Source organism: Esox lucius, chromosome 10 (genome assembly GCF_011004845.1).
Source record: "Esox lucius isolate fEsoLuc1 chromosome 10, fEsoLuc1.pri, whole genome shotgun sequence".
NCBI lineage: Eukaryota > Metazoa > Chordata > Actinopteri > Esociformes > Esocidae > Esox > Esox lucius.
The window spans coordinates 13641747-13663483 of record NC_047578.1 but is presented as its reverse complement, the minus strand read 5'-3'; the positions used below and the strand labels follow the sequence as shown (position 1 = coordinate 13663483).

The window sequence follows — 21737 nt, the reverse complement described above, 5'->3', positions numbered from 1 at the left end:
AGGGAATGTGAGAGCGATATCACCAAATGTAACACACCTGCTCCCCATTCACACCTGAGACCTTGTAACACTAACAAGTCGCATGACACTGTGAAGGGAAAATGGCTAACTGGACCCAATTTGGACATTTTCACTTATGGGTGTACTCACTTTTGTTGCCAGCGCTTTAGACATTAATGTCTGTGTGTTGAGTTATTTTGAGTTGTGTACACTCACTACTTTATATTGTAGCAAAGTGTCATTTTTTCAGTGTTGTCACATGAAAAGATTTAATCAAATATTAGCAAAAATGTGAGGGTTGTACTCTTGTGAAATACTGTAACTCTCAATTAGCCTATATGTGTCTTTCCTACATGTCAGTACTGACTGGTAGGCCTATTAGATAGCTCTTACTCTCTTCTTTCAGTAGAGCACTGTTGCTTTTAATCAGCTACAGTGTTTTTGTAATTTCTGGGACATTGTTGGGACATTTTTGGGGCATTGTTTTTCTTTTGGCTCTACTCAAATGGTTCTAAAATTGGATTTAAAATAAAAAAATGACTATGAAAATAAGTCAAAGCAAAACCAAGTAATGTACATTACAGTATACTTTTTCATACAGGGTCGGTTGGTGTGGCATAACATTTTTCTTCAAAAAATGTTATTATAATTTAAAAACTGAATTTTGTGTTTACTTGGGTTCTCTTCGTCTCAACATTTTGTGTGAAGACATGCAATAATATGCAAATATGCAATAATAGGGGAAATCAGGAAACAGGCAAATACTTTTTCACAGAACTGTATATAACCACTAGCAAGCAACACTGTTTGGTTTGGATTTCAAGTGTTTCTTTGTGCACTGCCCTAGGCTAATGGTACAGGACAAATAACGCTTCCTATGATATTTCCTATGTCCTAGGAAGAATGTCCAATGCTTAGAATTGTAGGCAATATTATTTTTTTCCTTTGAGTAAAATCTTGCTTAGGTCCCTCCAAAGGCTGGATGCAGCGGTGCATATGGGACATGCACACTAATCTTTTTCCCAGACACTTCCCCCTAAAGGTCCAGTGGAACAATACATGAAGCCTGGTCTCTTTTAGCCTATAAGATAGATATAAAAAAAACTGACATGATAGGCATTGGTTAAATCTGCTAAGACTATCACCCAATCATCTTCCACAGATACTTTGACTGTGTGACTTTGCCTAGCAACAACTTTTACTTTGTAACGTTGTGAGAGAGCAGCAACAGTCCAGGCTAAATCGGCTCTGCACTGACTTGGGGAAGAGTAGAAAGTTGGTCTTTTATAGCAGTAGATAGCTTAGTAGGTAAGTAGTTAGCGATGAAATGAACATTGGTTAGTTTTGTTTGTTTGTTCTGATGTGTTGGCAAATTATGACCTTTAGACCTCTAAAATGAACAACAAATGTATTGAGTTACGTTGACTTGGGAGGATGAAGTGTTGTTATCACTGGGTAACACACTGTGATTAATGAGACTAAGTTGAAACAATTCAATAAAATGAAATGATGACAAATACTTCTCTCATTATGTCACTCACATTGGATTCTATGCTCACTCCCACCAAGGCCAAATGAGAATCATTGTTGTACCAGACTTATACAGCTCCAGAAAAAACGAAGAGACCACTGTACCTTTTTCTTTCCTTTCCAAAAAATTTGAAAAGGATAGTGTCGAGTGAGGAACTGAATGGTTAAAATTAAGAGACCTCTGCAGATTGAACGCATCTGTTCCTCACTCAAAACTTTCCTTTTCAACTTTATTGGAAAGGAAAGAAAAGAAAAAGGTGCAGTGGTCTCTAAATTTTTTCCGGAGCTGTGTACATGAACAGTCATTCTGCCCTGATTATGTCACTGACACCTGTACATGTGGAATTAGATTTAAACATGCCAGTCTTACCACAGACAGTCTTAACCGACTTACATTGTAGCGTTTTTTGTTTGGGGATAACTTGAAGTCACTCTAAAAGTGTCTACCCTGGTTTAACTGTATACCTATTGAATTCCCCTTGAGAAGAAGTGTCCTTAGATGAGTCCGTTTGTCATGCCTGGCATTTTTCATTATACAAGGACGCTAAATATATGTAATGTTGATGTGAGGGATGAGACAACAGAGGAGAAAACAAAGACTATGGCAGATGTGATCTGAGTCTTTTAGCTGTTTTCATGCAAGAACACGCTCGACTAATTTACATCCTCTGTCACCAGCAATGGTTGCTTTTGTTTGATATCGGAAAAGAGAGCTGATTTGAATTGGTAAAACAGCAACAAGACATATGGGCTCCCATAAGTACATGCATATGCATGTATGCTAGGGGGGTTATGCTACTTCTGATGGGTAGTCAGTGAAAGTCAAGACGTCTCAAACCAAAGGCCTCCTCTACCGTTCAGATGTGACAGTCGTGTCCTACACCTTTGTGACATCATCCCTCTGGGGTTCTGAAGCTCTCCCTCCAGTGAGCTGAGAGGACCAGCTCAACACTTGAAACAACTTGAAACAACCGCCCCACCCCCTCCTAAAAATATAAAATACAAATACATAATACATACAGTTGCTTAAAGTTTGCACTTTGGTTCCATTGTGGGGAAACTAGATAAAAAGCTACCTTCAAGTATTTGGAAGGGTTTGACATATGTATTTGACCTGTGTCTGTAGTGCACATAAACTTTCATACATAATCAACATTGTATGCCAGAGTTCCCAAGGGCAATAGACGAGGCCTAGAGTCCTTTCCTCCCTCAAACCCATGAAAAGAATACAAATAATAGTCTGCTGCTCTGTCAATAGAAAGGATAGCTTCGCTGCCTCTGAGAAAAGATGAATAGGGAAGAGAAGGAGAAAATAATGCACTGTAGGGCTGAGACACACCAAACATTTGTTTATATTCTCATTCAGTTTACAGTATGAGCAACAAAAAATAAACACACGTTTAAATGGACTTCATTCACCACTTTTATAGAACTTCAATGACACCAAATCCAGTATCAGTTTAAGCTATTTCATGTTGTTAATGCCCAGTTTAGAGATTTTGTAGATTATATAAAAATATCTCCACAACTGTAATAGATTACTGCTAGGTTGGAACTTATGTTTGGTCCCCATTGGCTTGTTTATATACTATGAGACATAAAATGCTACGTAGACTTATCTTGGTGTTCATAATCATTTGCGTAGTGTTTGAGTGTACACCGGCGCGTTTGAGACGTGCTACGTGGGATTGTGCGCGTTGATAACAGCACTTCACACTTGCAGAACTCCAGATGGGCTCTATGGAAAATAAGACCCACACAACTGGTGAAGGTGACGTCTCGTGCTGTCGATGTCAACAAACCTTCACAACAAAACAATCGGGCGTCTCGAGTGTTCTTCAATATGTCTTGGGAAATGTAGCATAATGCAAACCCTATAGTTATTTGTATTTTTTTGAAGGCTTTCTGAAAAACTCAGCGGCTGGTATTGTCACTGAATACATATTGTCATGTTAAGAGTGTTCTGCAAGCCTAATTAAATAACAAACTTCACAGAGCTTTATATGTATCCTTGTGATATAACCCATCAGGTGTTGTGCTGCAACTGGAAAGCCGGCATGTCTGCAGCAATAAAACATCTTGCTAATTAAACAAGAAGAGTAATAATGGCATCTACAATATCAATTGTATTGTATCACTAGTATTGTAACACTTGTATTATATCACTTGTATTATATCACTTGTATTATATCACTTGTATTGTATCACTAGTATTGTATCACTTGTATTATATCACTTCTATTATGTCACTCATTATATCACTGGTATTATATCACTCGTATTGTATCACTCGTATTGTATCACTCGTATTATATCACTTGTATTATATCACTTGTATTATATCACTTGTATTGTATCACTAGTATTATATCACTTCTATTATATCACTTCTATTATATCACTCATTATATCACTGGTATTATATCACTGGTATTGTATCACTCGTATTATATCACTTCTATTATATAACTCATTATATCACTGGTATTGTATCACTGGTATTGTATCACTGGTATTGTATCACTCGTATTGTATCACTCGTATTATATCACTCGTATTATATCACTCGTATTATATCACTCGTATTTTATCACTCGTATTGTATCACTCGTATTGTATCACTCGTATTGTATCACTCGTATTGTATCACTCGTATTGTATCACTCGTATTATATCACTCGTATTATATCACTTGTATTTTATCACTCGTATTGTATCCCTAAACCCCACTCACCTCAGTGTTTTCCGCCCCAACATTCGGATTCAATATTCAGCCACATTGTTCCGAAACTTCCAGGGATGGAACCTTTTAACACGTTGTCATATCTGACAGCTTATTGGCAGGGATGTAAATAGTTTTAGGATGAATCCTGTTCCTCTCTGTTCCGGTCCTTTCTTCTCATTAGTTCCGTAGCATTCTGCGTAATAGGATTGGTTTGATTGAACCAGTTTTACTGGAGAGAGCGAGAGAGAGAGAGAGACAGAGATGAGGTAGACCATATCCAGTCTAAATCTCATGCACACATTAACACTCATGCATAAACACACAATCACACACAGTCAACATGCTTTTCCAGTCTCCTCTGATCTCCTAGGCCCCAGTCCTCATAATTTGTCCTCTCTGTGTTCTTAATGGCTTTATTCACAAAAAATTTAAAGAGAAATGTTCTTTGAAATACCTTGGCACATTTGAAAAACAGCATCACCTGGATTTCACAACATGTTTTCTCCATGTTTCATGATATTTGCATCACAGACTACAAAGTAAGGGACCCTCCAATTAAGCAGAAAGATAATCAAATCTCCCATAAAAAAAGTAAGTGACATACTAAGAGGCATTTGAGGGGAGTGTAGACACCAATTGTGACAGCTGGGCTTATTAACATTGTTCAGGTTACTATGAATACAATGACTAGTCTTCACTTGGTTAAATTATTATGATAAAATACATTTCCTATTCACTGTGAATGTCTTAAAGGGGAATATTATTTCCAGTGTGTCGCTGATTATGTCCATTAATATATAATTAACCTACTGGATTTGTCATTGGTCCCTGAGGATCTTTGAAAAATCTATTTCATCTCATTCTCATCTCTCATCTCCATCCGCTTATCCGGTATCGGGTCGCGGGGGACCCCAAACTTCCCTTTCCCGGCCACATTTGCCAGCTCTGACTGGGGGATCCCGAGGCGTTCCCAGGCCAGTGTCGAAATATAATCTCTCCACCATGTCCTGGGCCTACCCCGAGTTCTCCTCCCAGCTGGATGTGCCTGGAACACCTCCCTTGGGAGACGTCCTGGGGGCATCCTTACCAGATGCCCGAACTACCTCAACTGGCTCCTTTCGATGCAAAGAAGCAGTGGCTCTACTCCTCACGGATGACTGAGCTTCTCACCCTATAGGGTCGGCAGAAAACCCATTTCAGCCGCTTGTACTCGCGATCTTGTTCTTTTGGTCATGACCCAGCCTTCATGACCATAGGTGAGGGTAGGAACGAAAATGGACCGGTATATCGAGAGCTTTGCCTTCTGGCTCAGCTCTCTTTTCGTCACAACGGTGCTGTAAAGCGAATGCAATACCGCCCCCGCTGCTCCGATTCTCCGGCCCAATCTCCCGCTCCATTGTCCCCTCACTCGCAAACAAGACCCCGAGATACTTGGAACTCGTTGGGGTAATGCCTCATTCCCTTCCTGGAGGAGGCACTCCATAGGTTTCCTGCTGAGAACCATGGCCTCAGATATAGAGGTGCTAATCCTCATCCCAACCGTTTCGCACTCGGCTGAAAGTGAGTGCTGAAGGTCACAGACAAATTATGCCATCAGGACCACATCATCCGCAAAAAGCAGCGATGAGATCCGCAGATCCTGCAACCCCTCCCCACCCCGACTACGCCTCGATATCCTGTCCATAAAAGTTACAAACAGGATTGGTGACAAAGCGCAGCCCTGGCGGAGGCCAACCCCCACCTGGAACGAGTCCGACTTACTACCGAAAACCCGAACTCAGCTCTCACTTTGGACATACAGGGATTGGATAGCCCTCAGAAGGGACCTCCTCACCCCATACTCCCGCAACACCTCCCACAGTATCTCCCGGGGGACCCGGTCATACGCCTTCTCCAGATCCACAAAACACATGTAGACAGGATGGGCATATTCCCAGGCCCCCTCCAGGATCCTTGCAAGAGTAAAGAGCTGTTGTTCCGCGACCAGGACGGAATCCGCATTGTTCCTATAGGGTCGGCAGATAATCGAACCTCAGGCTTTGAAAAACCTGTAGTATCCTATTTACACACACTGACCCAGGGAAGCTGCATGGACAAGAGAACTGTGTCATGGCAAACCATGTCCGACCCCTCCATTATCTCAATCAATTATGGCTTCCATACAGTTCCACATTTTTTTTCCAAAGACTGTCATCTTGTATTAAAGGGGCAATTTGGGATTGCTACAAAAATTAAATAATTTACGTCTAATTGTTATGTCCATTGCTCTGTCTGTGAATTTTAAAGTGGTTATGTTTCTCCAGCTGCAGCCAATATCTGTTGACCAGAAAGAAGGCTGCATTGTTGTTGTTGGAATCACAGAGTTCCCTTAAACCCTTGTGTCAGAGCACATGATTTCCAAATTCAACTTTTATATTAGTTCATGAATGTATGTGAAGATAATACACTCACTGAAAGTAATGTTTAACTTCAATGTTCCACTCCTGAAAGCCTTATTTGTCAATCCCACACAAACTAACACAAACTACACGTAACACACATAACCTCACAAACCTTTTAAATCCCCTGTTCACTTGGTTAAGTGTTTATTTAGATTTTTTTGTTAGTTGGTCTTTGTGTTGTTTAAGTTTCTTGTTTCTTATCTGACTGTCAGAATGCCATATATGTGTCCTTGTATGTCCTTTGTTCAACAGAGCCAATGGACTTACAGTAATGTTACGATCAGCCTGAACGTTGTAGGATAGTCAGGTGGTTAGCTGGGGGAGCCTCACCTCCTTGTCAAATTGGGTTCCCGCTCTCGAAGTTGGGGCGTAAAACAAAAAAAAAAGCTTTTACAGATTTTCTGGAATTCTTTTTGAGATTGCGAAACAACGACTGCTTCTCGTGAATGAAGATCACTATAAATTTGTTTTGAATTCTGGATATTGTGGTTTGCCTACAAACAGAAATGTAGTGGACGCTTTTTGACCGGTGAATTGCAGTAATGCTCGAATTTGCGTTGGGTGAGGAAATGCTAATCTTTGATGGCGCGTGTGGTATCTTACAACACACCACGGTAATGTATAGGTAAATGGAGCAGCAGTGGCATGTCCCTTTTATTCACAATACTCTTATCTTTTTAATCTGACTTTTAGGATCTAACTATCACAAAGGTCCCTGTACAGTATGTAAGAACAACCCAGGTCCAGTCAGCAGTCCCTTCTCCAAACCGCTCCGTGACAGCTGAATCGCAACCGAACCTAGACAACTGCCTCGCTCGCCTTTGTGTCTGGGCTGGCAGTCTGAAGGCCACGCACTCCAAGTCTAATGACCGTTATTAGAATGGAAGCTATGATGACTGCCAGCTGGGGTGGACAGACGCATCAGGGAAATGGCCTCCTGCGTCTGTACGTGTGTGTGTGTGTCTGTGTGTTGCACTTGTAAATGACTTTCATATGCATATGTGAACGAGCTATGTACACAGATCTCCAGTTAGAATTCATCCCTGAAAGGGACGCGCCTTCACTGTGGCTCCTGCTTACGAAGCCTGTTGCTGTTGCTGAATAGGAACGGTCTGCAGATCCGGCCGCGCACGTCACACACACACCGACCGGACCGGAGCGCTGCTGTCTGCTGGCACTAAGGCAGAGAAGAGCAATGGACCGTGGACACCGAATATGTATGCTGGGTGGCCCCGGGCACTAAAACCGAGACCGGGCGAGAAACATAAGAGCTGAGTGGAAAAGAGAGAAACAGAGAGGAATAGAGAGATGGGTGGAGACAGGAAGGTTGGAGGAAGTGAGGGGAAACCTGAAGAAGGAGGACACAGTGGGTTGTCTGTCGGTGGTTGGGTGATCTGAAACCCATCAGAGGGCCTTTCTCATTCTCTCCTCAGTCGCTCTCCCTTCTCCCTCTGTCTCTTTCTGTTGCTCTATTCAGAACGGACTGGCTGTGTTTTCTTGTGTTTAAAAGGCCCCGACTCACTCACACTCTTTCACCCTGGCCCGCTCTGGCCGTCTCTGTGTCTTTCAGGCCATCTGTGTCCTTCAGGGGCTCACATATGGACAGATAAGAGCTGGTCAGGTTGCCGTCTTGCCTGTTTTCCGGGGTGACGAGGAGAGAGAGACAGAATAGAAGGAGGCAGGAAGTCGAGGGAGAGATTGACCCTGCTTATTTGACTTCACTGTTCATTGTTTTCAGATGGCCCTTGGGCCACGTTTGGGCCTGGCTCTGTCTCTATGTTATCTGCCGAGGTTTCACATTCACCACGGCTACACAGCCTGTCTTTGTGCCATGCTAAGCTCTTGTTTTGCTCTCTTACCAATCTTGGTCCATCCCTGGTACATCCCTGGTCCAACCTCTGTCCAACCCTGATCCAACCCTTGTCTAACCTCTGTCCAACACTGGTCCAACCCATGTCTAACCTCTGTCCAACACTGGTCCAACCCTTGTCTAATCTCTGTCCAACACTGATCCAACCCTTGTTTAACCTCTGTCCAACACTGGTCCAACCCTTGCCTAACCTCTGTCCAACACTGGTGTAACCCTTGTTTAACCTCTGTCCAACCCTGGTCCAACCCTTGTCTAACCCTTGTCTAACCTCTGTCCAACCCTTGTCTAACCTCTGTCCAACCCTGGTCCAACCCTTGTCTAACCCTTGTCTAACCTCTGTCCAACCCTTGTCTAACCTCTGTCCAACCCTGGTCCAAACCTTGTCTAACCTCTGTCCAACCCTGGTCCAAACCTTGTCTAACCTCTGTCCAACACTGGTCCAACCCATGTCTAACCTCTGTCCAACACTGGTCCAACCCTTGTCTAATCTCTGTCCAACACTGATCCAACCCTTGTTTAACCTCTGTCCAACACTGGTCCAACCCTTGCCTAACCTCTGTCCAACCCTGGTGTAACCCTTGTTTAACCTCTGTCCAACCCTGGTCCAACCCTTGTCTAACCCTTGTCTAAACTCTGTCCAACCCTTGTCTAACCTCTGTCCAACCCTTGTCTAACCTCTGTCCAACCCTGGTCCAAACCTTGTCTAACCTCTGTCCAACACTGGTCCAACCCATGTCTAACCTCTGTCCAACACTGGTCCAACCCTTGTCTAATCTCTGTCCAACACTGATCCAACCCTTGTTTAACCTCTGTCCAACACTGGTCCAACCCTTGCCTAACCTCTGTCCAACCCTGGTGTAACCCTTGTTTAACCTCTGTCCAACCCTGGTCCAACCCTGGTCCAACCCTTGTCTAACCTCTGTCCAACCCTTGTCTAACCTCTGTACAACCCTGGTCCAAACCTTGTCTAACCTCTGTCCAACCCTGGTCCAACCCTTGTCTAACCTCTGTCCAACCCTGGTCCAACCCTTGTCTAACCTCTGTCCAACCCTGTTCCAACCCTTGTCTGCCTTTTTCATTCCTCATTACATTTCTCTGTCTCTAACCCTCCCACCTGCATCTCCCACATCACCCCCCCCGTCTCTCACCTCCCTGGTGAACTGCAGGTGTAAGTAATAGCCCAGGCAACATAGCTCCCCTCCCTCCCACCCCCTTCTCCCCTCCTCTCTGTGGAACCCCCTGGGTCTCTGGTGTCCTCTCGGCTTTCCACCTTGGTGATAAGATGTCTGTGTGATTAGAAGGGAAAGCCAATCTCCCTCTCTAGCACTCTGGTTGTAGCGAACACCTCTGGTCACACAAAACGCATTGGTCACAGTGCAGGGCGGGGGGGGGGGGGGGTGGGGGGGCATTGGTGAGGGAGAGGGAAAGAGGGAGGGGTAGGTGAAGGTGAAGGTAGGGGAGGGAAAGACAAGAGGTCGGGTTGTGCGGGTAAATAATTGATGTTCGGCACTTTCGTTTTTTAATCTGTAAATGAGATGGCCCCCCAAGATGCCGTCTGGGTACTGGACTGGGTGTGTGTGACACCATATCAGGGTGTGTTGGTGCGAGTGTGGAACATCCTATCCCTCCTCCCATTAAGATAACAAGATGGGGATAATGATCCAGTTAAGATCACTTGTTTAGTCAGGAGGGACAGTGTATGTCCTGTCTGTTTCTCAGGTGGGCCACGCCACTTTGCCTGCTGTGTTTGTGTGCGTCTCAGTGTGTGTCACAGCTAGTGGTTAAGTAAACATATCAATAAAATGTCCTGCTCCGGGGTGTGTTGTGATATCTGTGAGCTTCAAATAGAGTTAGCAATCATCACAGTGGCTGCTGAAGATTATCACACAGACACCGCTGTCACAGGACAACGCTGTTCACTGAAGTACAGTCACAGGACAACGCTGTTCACTGAAGTACAGTCACAGGACAACGCTGTTCACTGAAGTACAGTCACAGGACAACGCTGTTCACTGAAGTACAGTCACAGGACAACGCTGTTCACTGAAGTACAGTCACAGGACAACGTTGTTCACTGAAGTACAGTCACAGGACAACGCTGTTCACTGATGTACAGTCACAGGACAACGCAGTTCACTGAAGTACAGTCACAGGACAACACTGTTCACTGAAGTACAGTCACAGGACAACGCTGTTCACTGAAGTACAGTCACAGGACAACGCTGTTCACTGAAGTACAGTCACAGGACAACGCTGTTCACTGAAGTACAGTCACAGGACAATGCTGTTCACTGAAGTACAGTCACAGGACAACGCTGTTCACTGAAGTACAGTCACAGGACAACGCTGTTCACTGAAGTACAGTCACAGGACAACACTGTTCACTGAAGTACAGTCACAGGACAACACTGTTCACTGAAGTACAGTCACAGGACAACGCTGTTCACTGAAGTACAGTCACAGGACAACGCTGTTCACTGAAGTAAAGTCACAGGACAACGCTGTTCACTGAAGTACAGTCACAGGACAACGCTGTTCACTGAAGTACAGTCACAGGACAACACTGTTCACTGAAGTACAGTCACAGGACAACTCTGTTCACTGAAGTACAGTCACAGGACAACGCTGTTCACTGAAGTACAGTCACAGGACAACGCTGTTCACTGAAGTACAGTCACAGCACAACCCTGTTCACTAAAGTACAGTCACAGGACAACTCTGTTCACTAAAGTACAGTCACAGGACAACTCTGTTCACTGAAAAACTATCTCAAGACAACTCTGTTCATTGAAGTACTGTCACAGGACAGTTCTGTTCACTGAAGTACTGTCACAGGACAACTCTGTTCACTGAAGTACTGTCACAGGAATACTGTTCACTGAAGTACTGTCACAGGAATACTGTTCACTGAAGTCGTGTCACAGGAACGCTCTGTTCACTGAAATACTAGAATGAGAAACGGGCGGGGGGGCAGAGAAGGAGAGACCAGATGTGAAGATTAAGACTGAGTGTGTTAGAGTGTGTGTGTTTGTCTCTGTGTGTATATGCATGTGTCTCTGTGTTTGTGTGTCATCACAGAGGGTGATAGTGTTTCCCTGGAGGACCACAGAGTAGATATCTTTGAGTTACAGCATCTGTTGACTGCAACTGCTGCTAAGGAACCTCTTCACTTTAATCTGAGGCACACACACACACTTTGATCAGCCAGAATAGAGGCATCTATTAACAAGAGAAATAATGCCTGTGATGGGTCACATGATGTAGACATCTGAAACATGATTGGCTGGTTTTTGTGGTCTTTACGCCACAGATGGATGGCCCCCTAGAGCTGACAGATGTTTAGAGTCTAAGGCAAGACTCAACTACACACACGTGCACATAAACACACACACACACACACACACTACAGAGTCAACCGTTTCAAACCCACTCCTGGGCTGCTATCTAATCTGTTACCCATCATGCATTCTGCTCCCATAATGAAAACGCAAGGTCCTATCTGTCACAGAAGCGTATGGCAAATGGTGCGCGCGCATGCGGGCGCACACACATACACACACACCCAATCAAGCATAGGGAAGGACGAGCGTTAGGGCTTGGATGATGGAGGATCATTGAGAAGGACTTCAGAGCCAGAACAAATTAAAGTGAAAACAAGTGCAACATCTTTGAGGAAGCTGCTTCAAGCGTTCCTTCTCCACCTCAGATTTATCTTATCTATCTATGTCACTAGGCAAATGACTTCTTTACTCATTGAAAACAGTTATAACATGTTATCCATACAGTTAGGTCCGGAAATAATTTAACACAGTTTGTTATTTTGTTATTTTGGCTGTATATCAATGTATATTCAAGTTACAGTTAAATAATTTATATCAGCTTAAAGTGCTGTCTCTCAGCTTTAATTTGATTTCTTTAATATGTAGCCCCCTCTTTTTAAATTAAGGGACCAAAAGTAATTGGACAATTGACTCAAAAGCTGTTTCATGGACAGGTGTGGGCTATTCCTTTCTTCATCAGTTAAGCAGGTAAAAGGTCTGGAGTTGATTCCAGGTGTGGCATTCACATTAGAAACTGTTACTGTGAACTCACAACATGCGGTCAAAAGAGCTGTCAATTCAAGTGAAACAGGCCATCCTTAGGCTGTAAAAAAAATATCCATCAGAGAGATAGCAGGAACATTAGGAGTGGCCAAATTAACAGTTCGGTACATTCTGAGGAACGAAGAACACACTGGTGAGCTCTGCCACACAAAAAGGCCTGGACGTCCACAGAAGACAGCAGTGGTGGATGATCATAGGATCCTTTCCATGTCCACCACAAAGAGAAGACTTCACGAGAGCAAATACAGAAAGGTTCACCACAAAGTGCAAACCATTCATAAGCCTCAAGAATAGAAAGGCCAGGTTAGATTTTGCCAAAAACTTCTAAAAAGGCAGCCCAGTTCTGGAACAGCATTCTTTGGACAGATGAAACTAAGATCAACCTGTACCAGAATGATGGGAAGAAAAAGTATGGAGAAGGCTTGGAGTCATGATCATGATCTGAAGCATTTACCATCTGTCAGACACGATGGTGACAGTGTGATGGCATGGCCATGCATGGCTTCCAATGGCACTGGCACTTTACAGATGGACAATGACCCAAAACATACTGCGAAAGCAAGTTCTTTAAGGCAAAGAAGTTGAATATTCCTCAATGGCCAAGTCAATCACCTGATCTCAACCCAATCGAGCAGGCATTTCACTTGCTGAAGACAAAAGTTAAGGCAGAAAGACCCACGAACAAACAACAACTGAAGACAGCTTCAGTAAAGGCCTGGCATCACAAAGGAGGAGTAAAGGAGTAAAGGAGTAAAGCATCACAAAGGAGGAAACCCAGTGATTGGTGATGTCCATGTGTTCCAGACTTCAAGCAGTCATTGCCTGCAAAGGTTTCTCAACAATGTATTAAAAATTAACATTTTATTTATGACTGTGTTCATTTGTCCAATTTCATTTGAGCCCCTGGAATAAGGGGACTGTGTATGAAAATTGTTGTAATTCTAAACGTTTCATACTGTTTTTTTTCCCAGCCCCTTGAATTAAATCTTTGTTATTTGATTTCAAATCCATTGTGGTGGCATACAGAGCCAAATGTTTGAAAATTGTTCAGTGTCCAAATATTTCCGGATCTAACTGTGTATGCACGCACGCACACACCGTGTTGGTAGTCCTTTAGCCAGTCGTGGGCCATCAGGCTTACTTGGGATGACACTATATCATACATCGTTTTTTTGGTCTACATATGACCCAACAGTGAATTGGAAAAGGTGTGATGGCAGATCCCATTAATAATCCTGTGGAGATTTAATCCTTTGGCAACCAATGTCAGTTTTGCACAAGTTATTATTTATGTATACCCTTCAAACATATATCCACTGGAAGGTCAAGGCCTTCTCGTACAATATGCGGCTAAGAAATATGGAGACAAAATGAGAGTGAAGTGGTGTCATATTTTATACAATCCTTTATATGAGCTTTCAGTTTCCATTGGCATGTAGCAACAGATTAACAGAGGGTTATCAAAGAACCAGCAACAAGTCACTTATTAGTGTCCACTGTCCTGATGGATTTTCATTTGACATTTTGGTCTTTAATTAGACACTCTTTTCCAGAGGCTTGTAACAGTAAGTGCTTACATTTTAAAAGAGCCACACGATACAACTGCTCCGTTTAATAGTTAGGGTTTTCTAATCAATGATTTGTTAATGGCATATAAAAAAAGAAGGAAATACAACAATACAAGGAAACACAAGGGAAAAACTCCCAAGTCAACCTCAACAATCAAATTGAATGCACCCCTGGATCAGCAGGTAGCCTAAAAAGAATAGAGTTACGAAAGCTTTGTACCAGTAGCTTAGGCTACTTTAATTCTGGGAAAACAGATTACAACAACCCATTTCAACAACGGACATGATGTCAATAACCTGAGAAACTAAATTTGTTGTCACTGATGAAGTGGGATGTCCTGCGAGCCATTTTACAAGCATTGGAAAGCACAGCTGCGGTGCCGATATGCGTTGTTTGTGCGAGATTGGGAGCATGTCTAACTCGAGCTGGTCGGCGCTCAAAGCCGGGCACGGACCACACTTCCATGTTTTCCCGAGGTTTTTCATCAGGCAGAAAGACTTACATGCTTAGTTGCATACTGAATGAGTGGATGTGTAATACAACCGGAAAGGCTCAATTTACCAGAAAGGCTTATCCTTCTCTTTTTTCCCTCTGTCATTTTTCCTCTTCACCTATCCCCCTACTTCTCTCCCTCTCTCTCTCTCTCTCTCTCCTGTCTCCCTCTCTCTCCCCCCTCTCTTTCTATGCCCCTGTCTGCCTCTCCCTCTCTATTCTTCACGTCTCAGGGTTTTTTCCGTAGATCCATCCAGAAGAACATGGTGTACACGTGTCACCGGGACAAGAACTGCATCATCAACAAGGTGACCAGGAACCGCTGTCAGTACTGCCGGCTCCAGAAGTGCTTTGGTGTGGGCATGTCCAAAGAGTGTGAGTCTCTCTCTGTCTCATACACAAACACACTCCAATGATACACAGGTATAATACACGCACACATGCACACTCGGACATGCATGGGCTCACACAGACACAGTGCTGATAGGTTTACCCATTCCACAAGTGCATTTCTATGGGAGCGTTCGAACAGTGTGAGTTAGTTTTTCTCAATCTCACTTCTGTAATCCCAAACACTAATCCTAAACCACCATGAACAGGGAGCTCTAGTCTGGACCAGAGGCTTCAGACAATAACACGTCTCTAGTGGATTTAAACACACACATACGCTTTTTTTATTACTATTTATTTTATATATATTTAGTGAATTGGATTTCTCACTATGGTTTCTGTGCATGCTTGTGTGTGTGTATGTGTGTGTTTGTGTGTGTGTGTGTGTGTTTGTTGCTAAGCTCTCCAGAGTTATAACCAGCATGCATTATAATGATTGGCACCAGAAACTCCATTTTATCCTAAATCTGTAGAGATGAAGGTTGTGCTTCTCCATCTTATCCTTAAGTCTGTAGAGATGAAGGTTGTGATTCTCCATCTTATCCTTAAGTCTGTAGAGATGAAAGTTGAGATTCTCCATCTTATCCTTAAGTCTGTAGAGATGAAAGTTGAGATTCTCCATCTTATCCTTAAGTCTGTAGAGATGAAGGTTGTGATTCTCCATCTTTTCCTTAAGTCTGTAGAGATGAAAGTTGAGATTCTCCATCTTATCCTTAAGTCTGTAGAGATGAAAGTTGAGATTCTCCATCTTTTCCTTAAGTCTGTAGAGATGAAAGTTGAGATTCTCCATCTTATCCTTAAGTCTGTAGAGACGAAGGTTGTGCTTCTTTCCATCCAACTTGGATCCTGAAGAACCCCCTTTGCATCCACTCACTGAGCCCTTCTTGAAGCATGCTCCTGTACTGTCGTGTTTGGGCCTCTCTCTGGGCTTCTGAGCCTGACAGACAGTACTGGCTACAGGGAAAGGCTCTCCCAGGAAACAGATGGAAGGGCTAGAGCCACCAGGGCAGGTGAATGATAATGAGATTTATTTTATGATCGCATTCCTTTCCACAAACTTTCAGATTTTTTCAAATATGTTATCGAAAGAATTTCCCTGGAGTCCATTAGAATGCATTTCCATATGAAAGTATATTGACTTTTAAATAGTAATGAGCCATTTGTCCATATCACATCAGTTTCCTTGACTGCCCATTTCAGAACCTCCTTCTACATTTTAATTAAATTATCAAAGTATGAAATAACAAAGTGTGACACCAGCACATTAGAGGTGTCGCAAACGAAGGAGGTAACTGGAGCATGATAACCACTGCTGTATCATGCTGTGAAGGATAACACAAAGTCTCTTGTCCAAAAATGGTGAAAGCGCTGGCCTCGAAACTGAGGAAATGATGTCAGCGCCATGCACCGTCACTTTACCCACTCAAGAACCGAGTATGTTAAGTGTCATTCTGTGTGTGTGCGCGCGCGCGTGTGTGTTTGTGTGTGTGTGTATTTGGGTGTGTGTGCACGCTCATGTTGCTCTGTTCCTTTGTCAGCGACTGGAGTGGTTTGCATTTCACAGGTGATTGGCGCTCTTTGATTGCATCAGCGGTGAGGGCACACATCCACTTCATGCTCCATTAGCCCTGAGGGAAAGAAGCCATTCATTCCTTGTATTTTTTTTTTATTTTTTTGGTTTTTGTTGCTGTGCTCGTTCTCCCTGTGGCCTCCCAGAAAAGGAACAGTAATGTCCCCATTCTCCTAGTCTGGCCTTCTCGCAGACAGACAATCTAATGGCCAAAGTGTTCATTCTCCAGGCCTCCCCGCAGAGCCCAGAGCTGCAGAACTACTCCCATCTCCATGTGTGGTGTCCTTAATATCAACAGGCCTGCCTGAGATGCTAATGTGGTAGTGTTGAAGACAGTGATGATGATGATGATGATGATGAGGTTGTTACAATACACATTGTAGAGGTTGCTAGGTACTTTGGGTTTGGTAGCACTTTATTTAACGTCAGTGCTGTAAAGACTGACAGACAGAGGCCCAGGACACCAACGCTGCATCATGTGTTTAGCAGATAACCAGCCCCATGCTTACAAAGGAGTGTGTGTGTGTGTGTGTGTGTGTGTGTGAGACACGCTCTCATAGGACGCTCTCATAGCCCCTGGCTCTAGGTCTGTTATTTATCTGCTGTTACGCTGGTTATCACGAGGCTCTGAACCCATGACTTTAGATTCTATCTACAAGAATGAAACTGAGGAGGAAGGACTGTGTGTGTGTGTGTGTGTGTGTGTGTGTGTGTGCGTCAAGCGTTCCATGGGCTTCCTGAAAAAAAAAACTTGTGTTGAGTTAGCTTAGCACAATTGCAAATACAAATCTAACTAGAAGTAGTGCGTTAATCGGTAAAAACTAAATAAATAGCATGAGTGATTAGTTATAATTGAGTTGTGCCATTTCTTTGGTTTGGTTTCAGTTGGACTAATAGCAAGTAACAGAGACTTCCGGTTACTGTTTTGAGGTCTGTTTTTTATACCATATGTGTTACAAAATAATGCGTGACATATGATATCTGGTTGTGTCCATTGCACACATACAATAAAGTGTGTGTATGTGCCATTGTTTTTGCTTGTGGGAGAATGATGGGTGTGTGCCGGAATGTGTGTGTGTTTATATGTGTGAGTGTGTGTGTGTGTGTGTTTGTGTGATGCCAGTGTGATGGTGCTGATATGGAGAAGGAAGGTCAGATCAATTGAGGGCAGCGGCTCCTGCAGTTGTATTCTCCTGCTCTGCTCTCTGACAGAGGCACGTTAGGTTGGCTGACTACACATCAGCTGTGCTTCGCTGGTGTTAGTGTGACCACATAGTCCTGCACGGGTCAGTTTTTTTTTTGCACTGTGTTAATCGTATTCTTGGACCCACCCAACATTCAACACCAGGACTGAGTTTTCTTGCAAGTTGAAAGGGATTTCTGCATGCACACTATGTGTTCAGGTAAATAGGCTTGTCCCAGTGGAATATGTGATGGACGAATGCAACAGAAATGTTATGTTAGGGTTGATATGTTTAGGTCGGCCCCTTGGGGCAGTGGTGAGCACATTGTTGGTTAAACAGAGTGGTGCTGTGCCAGGGAATTGTGGGATGGTGGATGGGCGGAAAGGCTAAGACCTTCACTGCAATGGTTGCAAGTTCAAGATTTAACCTTAACCATAGTACTGCAAAGCCTAACCTAACCTAGTCCCTAACGTAACCTAACCTTGTCCCTAACCTCACCTAATCTTAACCCTAACCCTAACCATAGGCATGTGATGCCTTACCTTAACACTAACTTGGCCCTTTTGCTTTTCTAACCTTAACCTTCATCTCAGTATTGCATTGCCAAACCTTACATTTGTAAAATATTATAGTAGCAATCATGACATTTGATCTGTTTTTGCAGATACGTAGCATATAAGACGTTTTAGTAGCATGTTGTGATGTTCCTAATGTAACATATCATAGGAATTCAGCTGTCACAGAATAACTATATTACGTATTTCCCTGGGACCCAGTTGTAGTAGAAGATACAGTGACGATACTTCCCGCAACAGAATTAGATGAAGTTAATGATTATGGACATGTGTTTTTTCTACCCTCAATCAAACTTTATTTCCCATATTCACATATTCTTGTCTACTGTGCTGAAAGGTTTGAAATATGATACGTCTGAACTGAACATGATACTTCTGAACTGAACATGATACGTCTGAACTGAACATGATACGTCTAAACTGAACATGATACTTCTGAACTGAACATGATACGTCTAAACTGAACATAATACATCTGAACTGAACATGATACGTCTGAACTGAACATAATACATCTGAACTGAACATAATACATCTGAACTGAACATGATACGTCTGAACTGAACATGATACATCTGAACTGAACATGAGACATCTGAACTGAACATGATACGTCTGAACAGAACATAATACGTCTGAACTGAACATGATTTGTCCGAACTGAACATGATACGTCTGAACTGAACGATACGTATGAACTGAACATGATACGTCCGAACTGAACATGATACGTCCGAACTGAAAATTATACGTCCGAACTGAACATGATACGTCCAAACTGAACATGATACGTCCGAACTGAACATGATACATTTGAACTGAACATGATACATCTGAACTGAACATGATACATCTGAACTGAACATGATACTTCTGAACTGAACATGATACTTCTGAACTGAACATGATACGTCTGAACTGAACATGATACTTCTGAACTGAACATGATACATCTGAACTGAACATGATACTTCTGAACTGAACATGATACTTCTGAACTGAACATGATACGTCTGAACTGAACATGATACTTCTGAACTGAACATGATACTTCTGAACTGAACATGATACATCTGAACTGAACCTGATACATCTGAACTGAACATGATACATCTGAATTGAACATGATACATCTGAACTGAACATGATACGTCTGAGCTGAACATGATACGTCTGAACTGAACATGATACGTCTGAATTGAACATGATACATCTGAACTGAACATGATACATCTGAACTGAACCTGATACGTCTATATTGAACATGATACGTCTATATTGAACATGATACATCTGAACTGAACATGATACGTCTGAGCTGAACATGATACGTCTGAACTGAACATGATACTTCTGAACTGAACATGATACGTCTGAATTGAACATGATACATCTGAACTGAACATGATACATCTGAACTGAACATGATACATCTGAACTGAACATGATACATCTAAACGGCTGTCAAAATAAGCCATCAAAAATTATCTCTTGTGAATGTAGATATTTGGAAGTGAAGTTGGAACTGAATTATCACGTAGCAACTTAACCAAGTCCATGACAGGGCCACGGGAGAGATCAGCTGTGTACTCTGGTTGCTAGGCAACCCAAAAAGGGATGGTGCTGTGGGCTGTCTGCTGACTGCTTCATAGCTGCCCGTAGCACAGGACTGCAGCAGAGAGCCAAATAGAAGAGGAGGGGAAAAAAGTAGCGTGTAATTTTGCAATTAGCTATCTTGATTTAAAACATTTACGACCCACGCTATAATTGATCTGAATCGCAAACCGACCCACGGGTTAAAGGAGTGCTTTCATTCCACCTGCCAGTTGGTCTTTGGAGGTCCCGCCCGAGGAACCATGAGTATCCAAATCAAGGTTTTAACAGAAACGAGCTCCACTGGGAAATAGTATTGGCATGTGTGCGTGTGTGCGTGTGTGCGTGAAGGGGGATGGTCGTATATCACGGGCCCCGAGAGGAGGGGGAAGGAGGACTGGAGGGAGAAGTGATTTAGGTAGAGAGAGACGTTCACGGCCCCCTGTACAATCAATTACCCGGCACTCCAAGCAAATGACCAGGAGCAGATACATCCCAGTGATGCATCAGACAACATGCCAGCAGAATAGATGGGCTTTTAATGCCTTTAGACAGACGGGGGGAGGGAGGACCAGGGATAGAGGGAATTCATCTAGCGGGGGGATTCCATCCTCCATCTCATCACTATCTTGTACTACTACTAGAGATATGATTCCTGCTATTTACTCACAAAGAAAAAAAAATCATACAAACCCCTTTTTTATTTGAATTTTATTCCACATCAATCACTTTCCATTTGATTTGACCATATGGCGCAATGTACATATTGTTTGGTTTACACCGTTCTGGGTACACCAGCTGGGGGGTTGTATTTTATCATTCCACACCTCTAGGTTTTTTTTTGTCTTCGGAGTTCACACATATTGTTCAGGATTTAGCACCCCCACAGCAGCCCAGCATAAAATAAGTCAAATTGACTTGGAGAGACAGCCATTTACACGCAATCATTCTTTTGTCTGGTTTTTCTTATTCATGCTTTTTGTGGAGGGGTTATTTTCTTTCTTCACGGCAGCATTGGAACTAGAATCCAGAAAGGCGAGCGTTTCGCTGCACCCTCTATTACATATGCCTATGTGTGTACAGGCCAATAAACTAGGCTTGATGACTCTGTAAAGGCTTAGGGCTCCTTTTATGTGGTTGGGCAACGTCTGGAATGACGCATTGTCCCATTGACATGTTCAAACATTGTCAATTGACGAATCCTCTTTTGTGTTTATCGTGTTCTGGTTTGGGGGGGTGGTGGGAGGGGTGTGCACCGAGGGGTCGGGTGGCAGATATTACACAATATAATGGACTGTAATTCATCAGCCTTAGTTAACACTTTGGTACAAAAGCCATAAAAGGTTTGAACGGAGTCTATTTGAAAATATAGTCCAAATAAAACAGTTTGGCCTAATTTATGTTCTTGTACTGCAGAGTAAATACAAATTTACTCATCAGTAATTTTAGTTTACTATTTAAAAAGGAATATTTACCATCAAAAGGCTTATGATGTATTGTTATTTCAGCTTAGTCATCTGTGTGAACCAACTGTACCGGTATTGTCTTTCAGTTCTGTGTGAATTGGCGTGTTGATTTTGTCTTTAATGTCTGTAATTTCCAATGATGTCTCTATGGGAGTGGTTGGTTGAAAGTCAGCGGAGATGTCATAACCCTATGCAGATACAATCAATGCGCCAGCTGAATAATGTTCTG

General features: G+C 42.9%; 1 protein-coding gene across 3 annotated transcripts in view; it reads left to right on the top strand.

Annotated features, from left to right (window-relative positions):
• Nucleotides 1–21737, top strand: part of LOC105012548 (retinoic acid receptor beta) — a 123488-nt gene that overhangs the window by 61403 nt on the left and 40348 nt on the right. For all 3 annotated transcript variants that reach the window (XM_010873466.4, XM_010873465.4, XM_020050232.3), the window contains exon 3: nucleotides 14964–15105. In XM_010873466.4, coding sequence (XP_010871768.2) covers nucleotides 14964–15105 — 142 coding nt within the window. The remainder of the gene's footprint in view (nucleotides 1–14963; nucleotides 15106–21737) is intronic.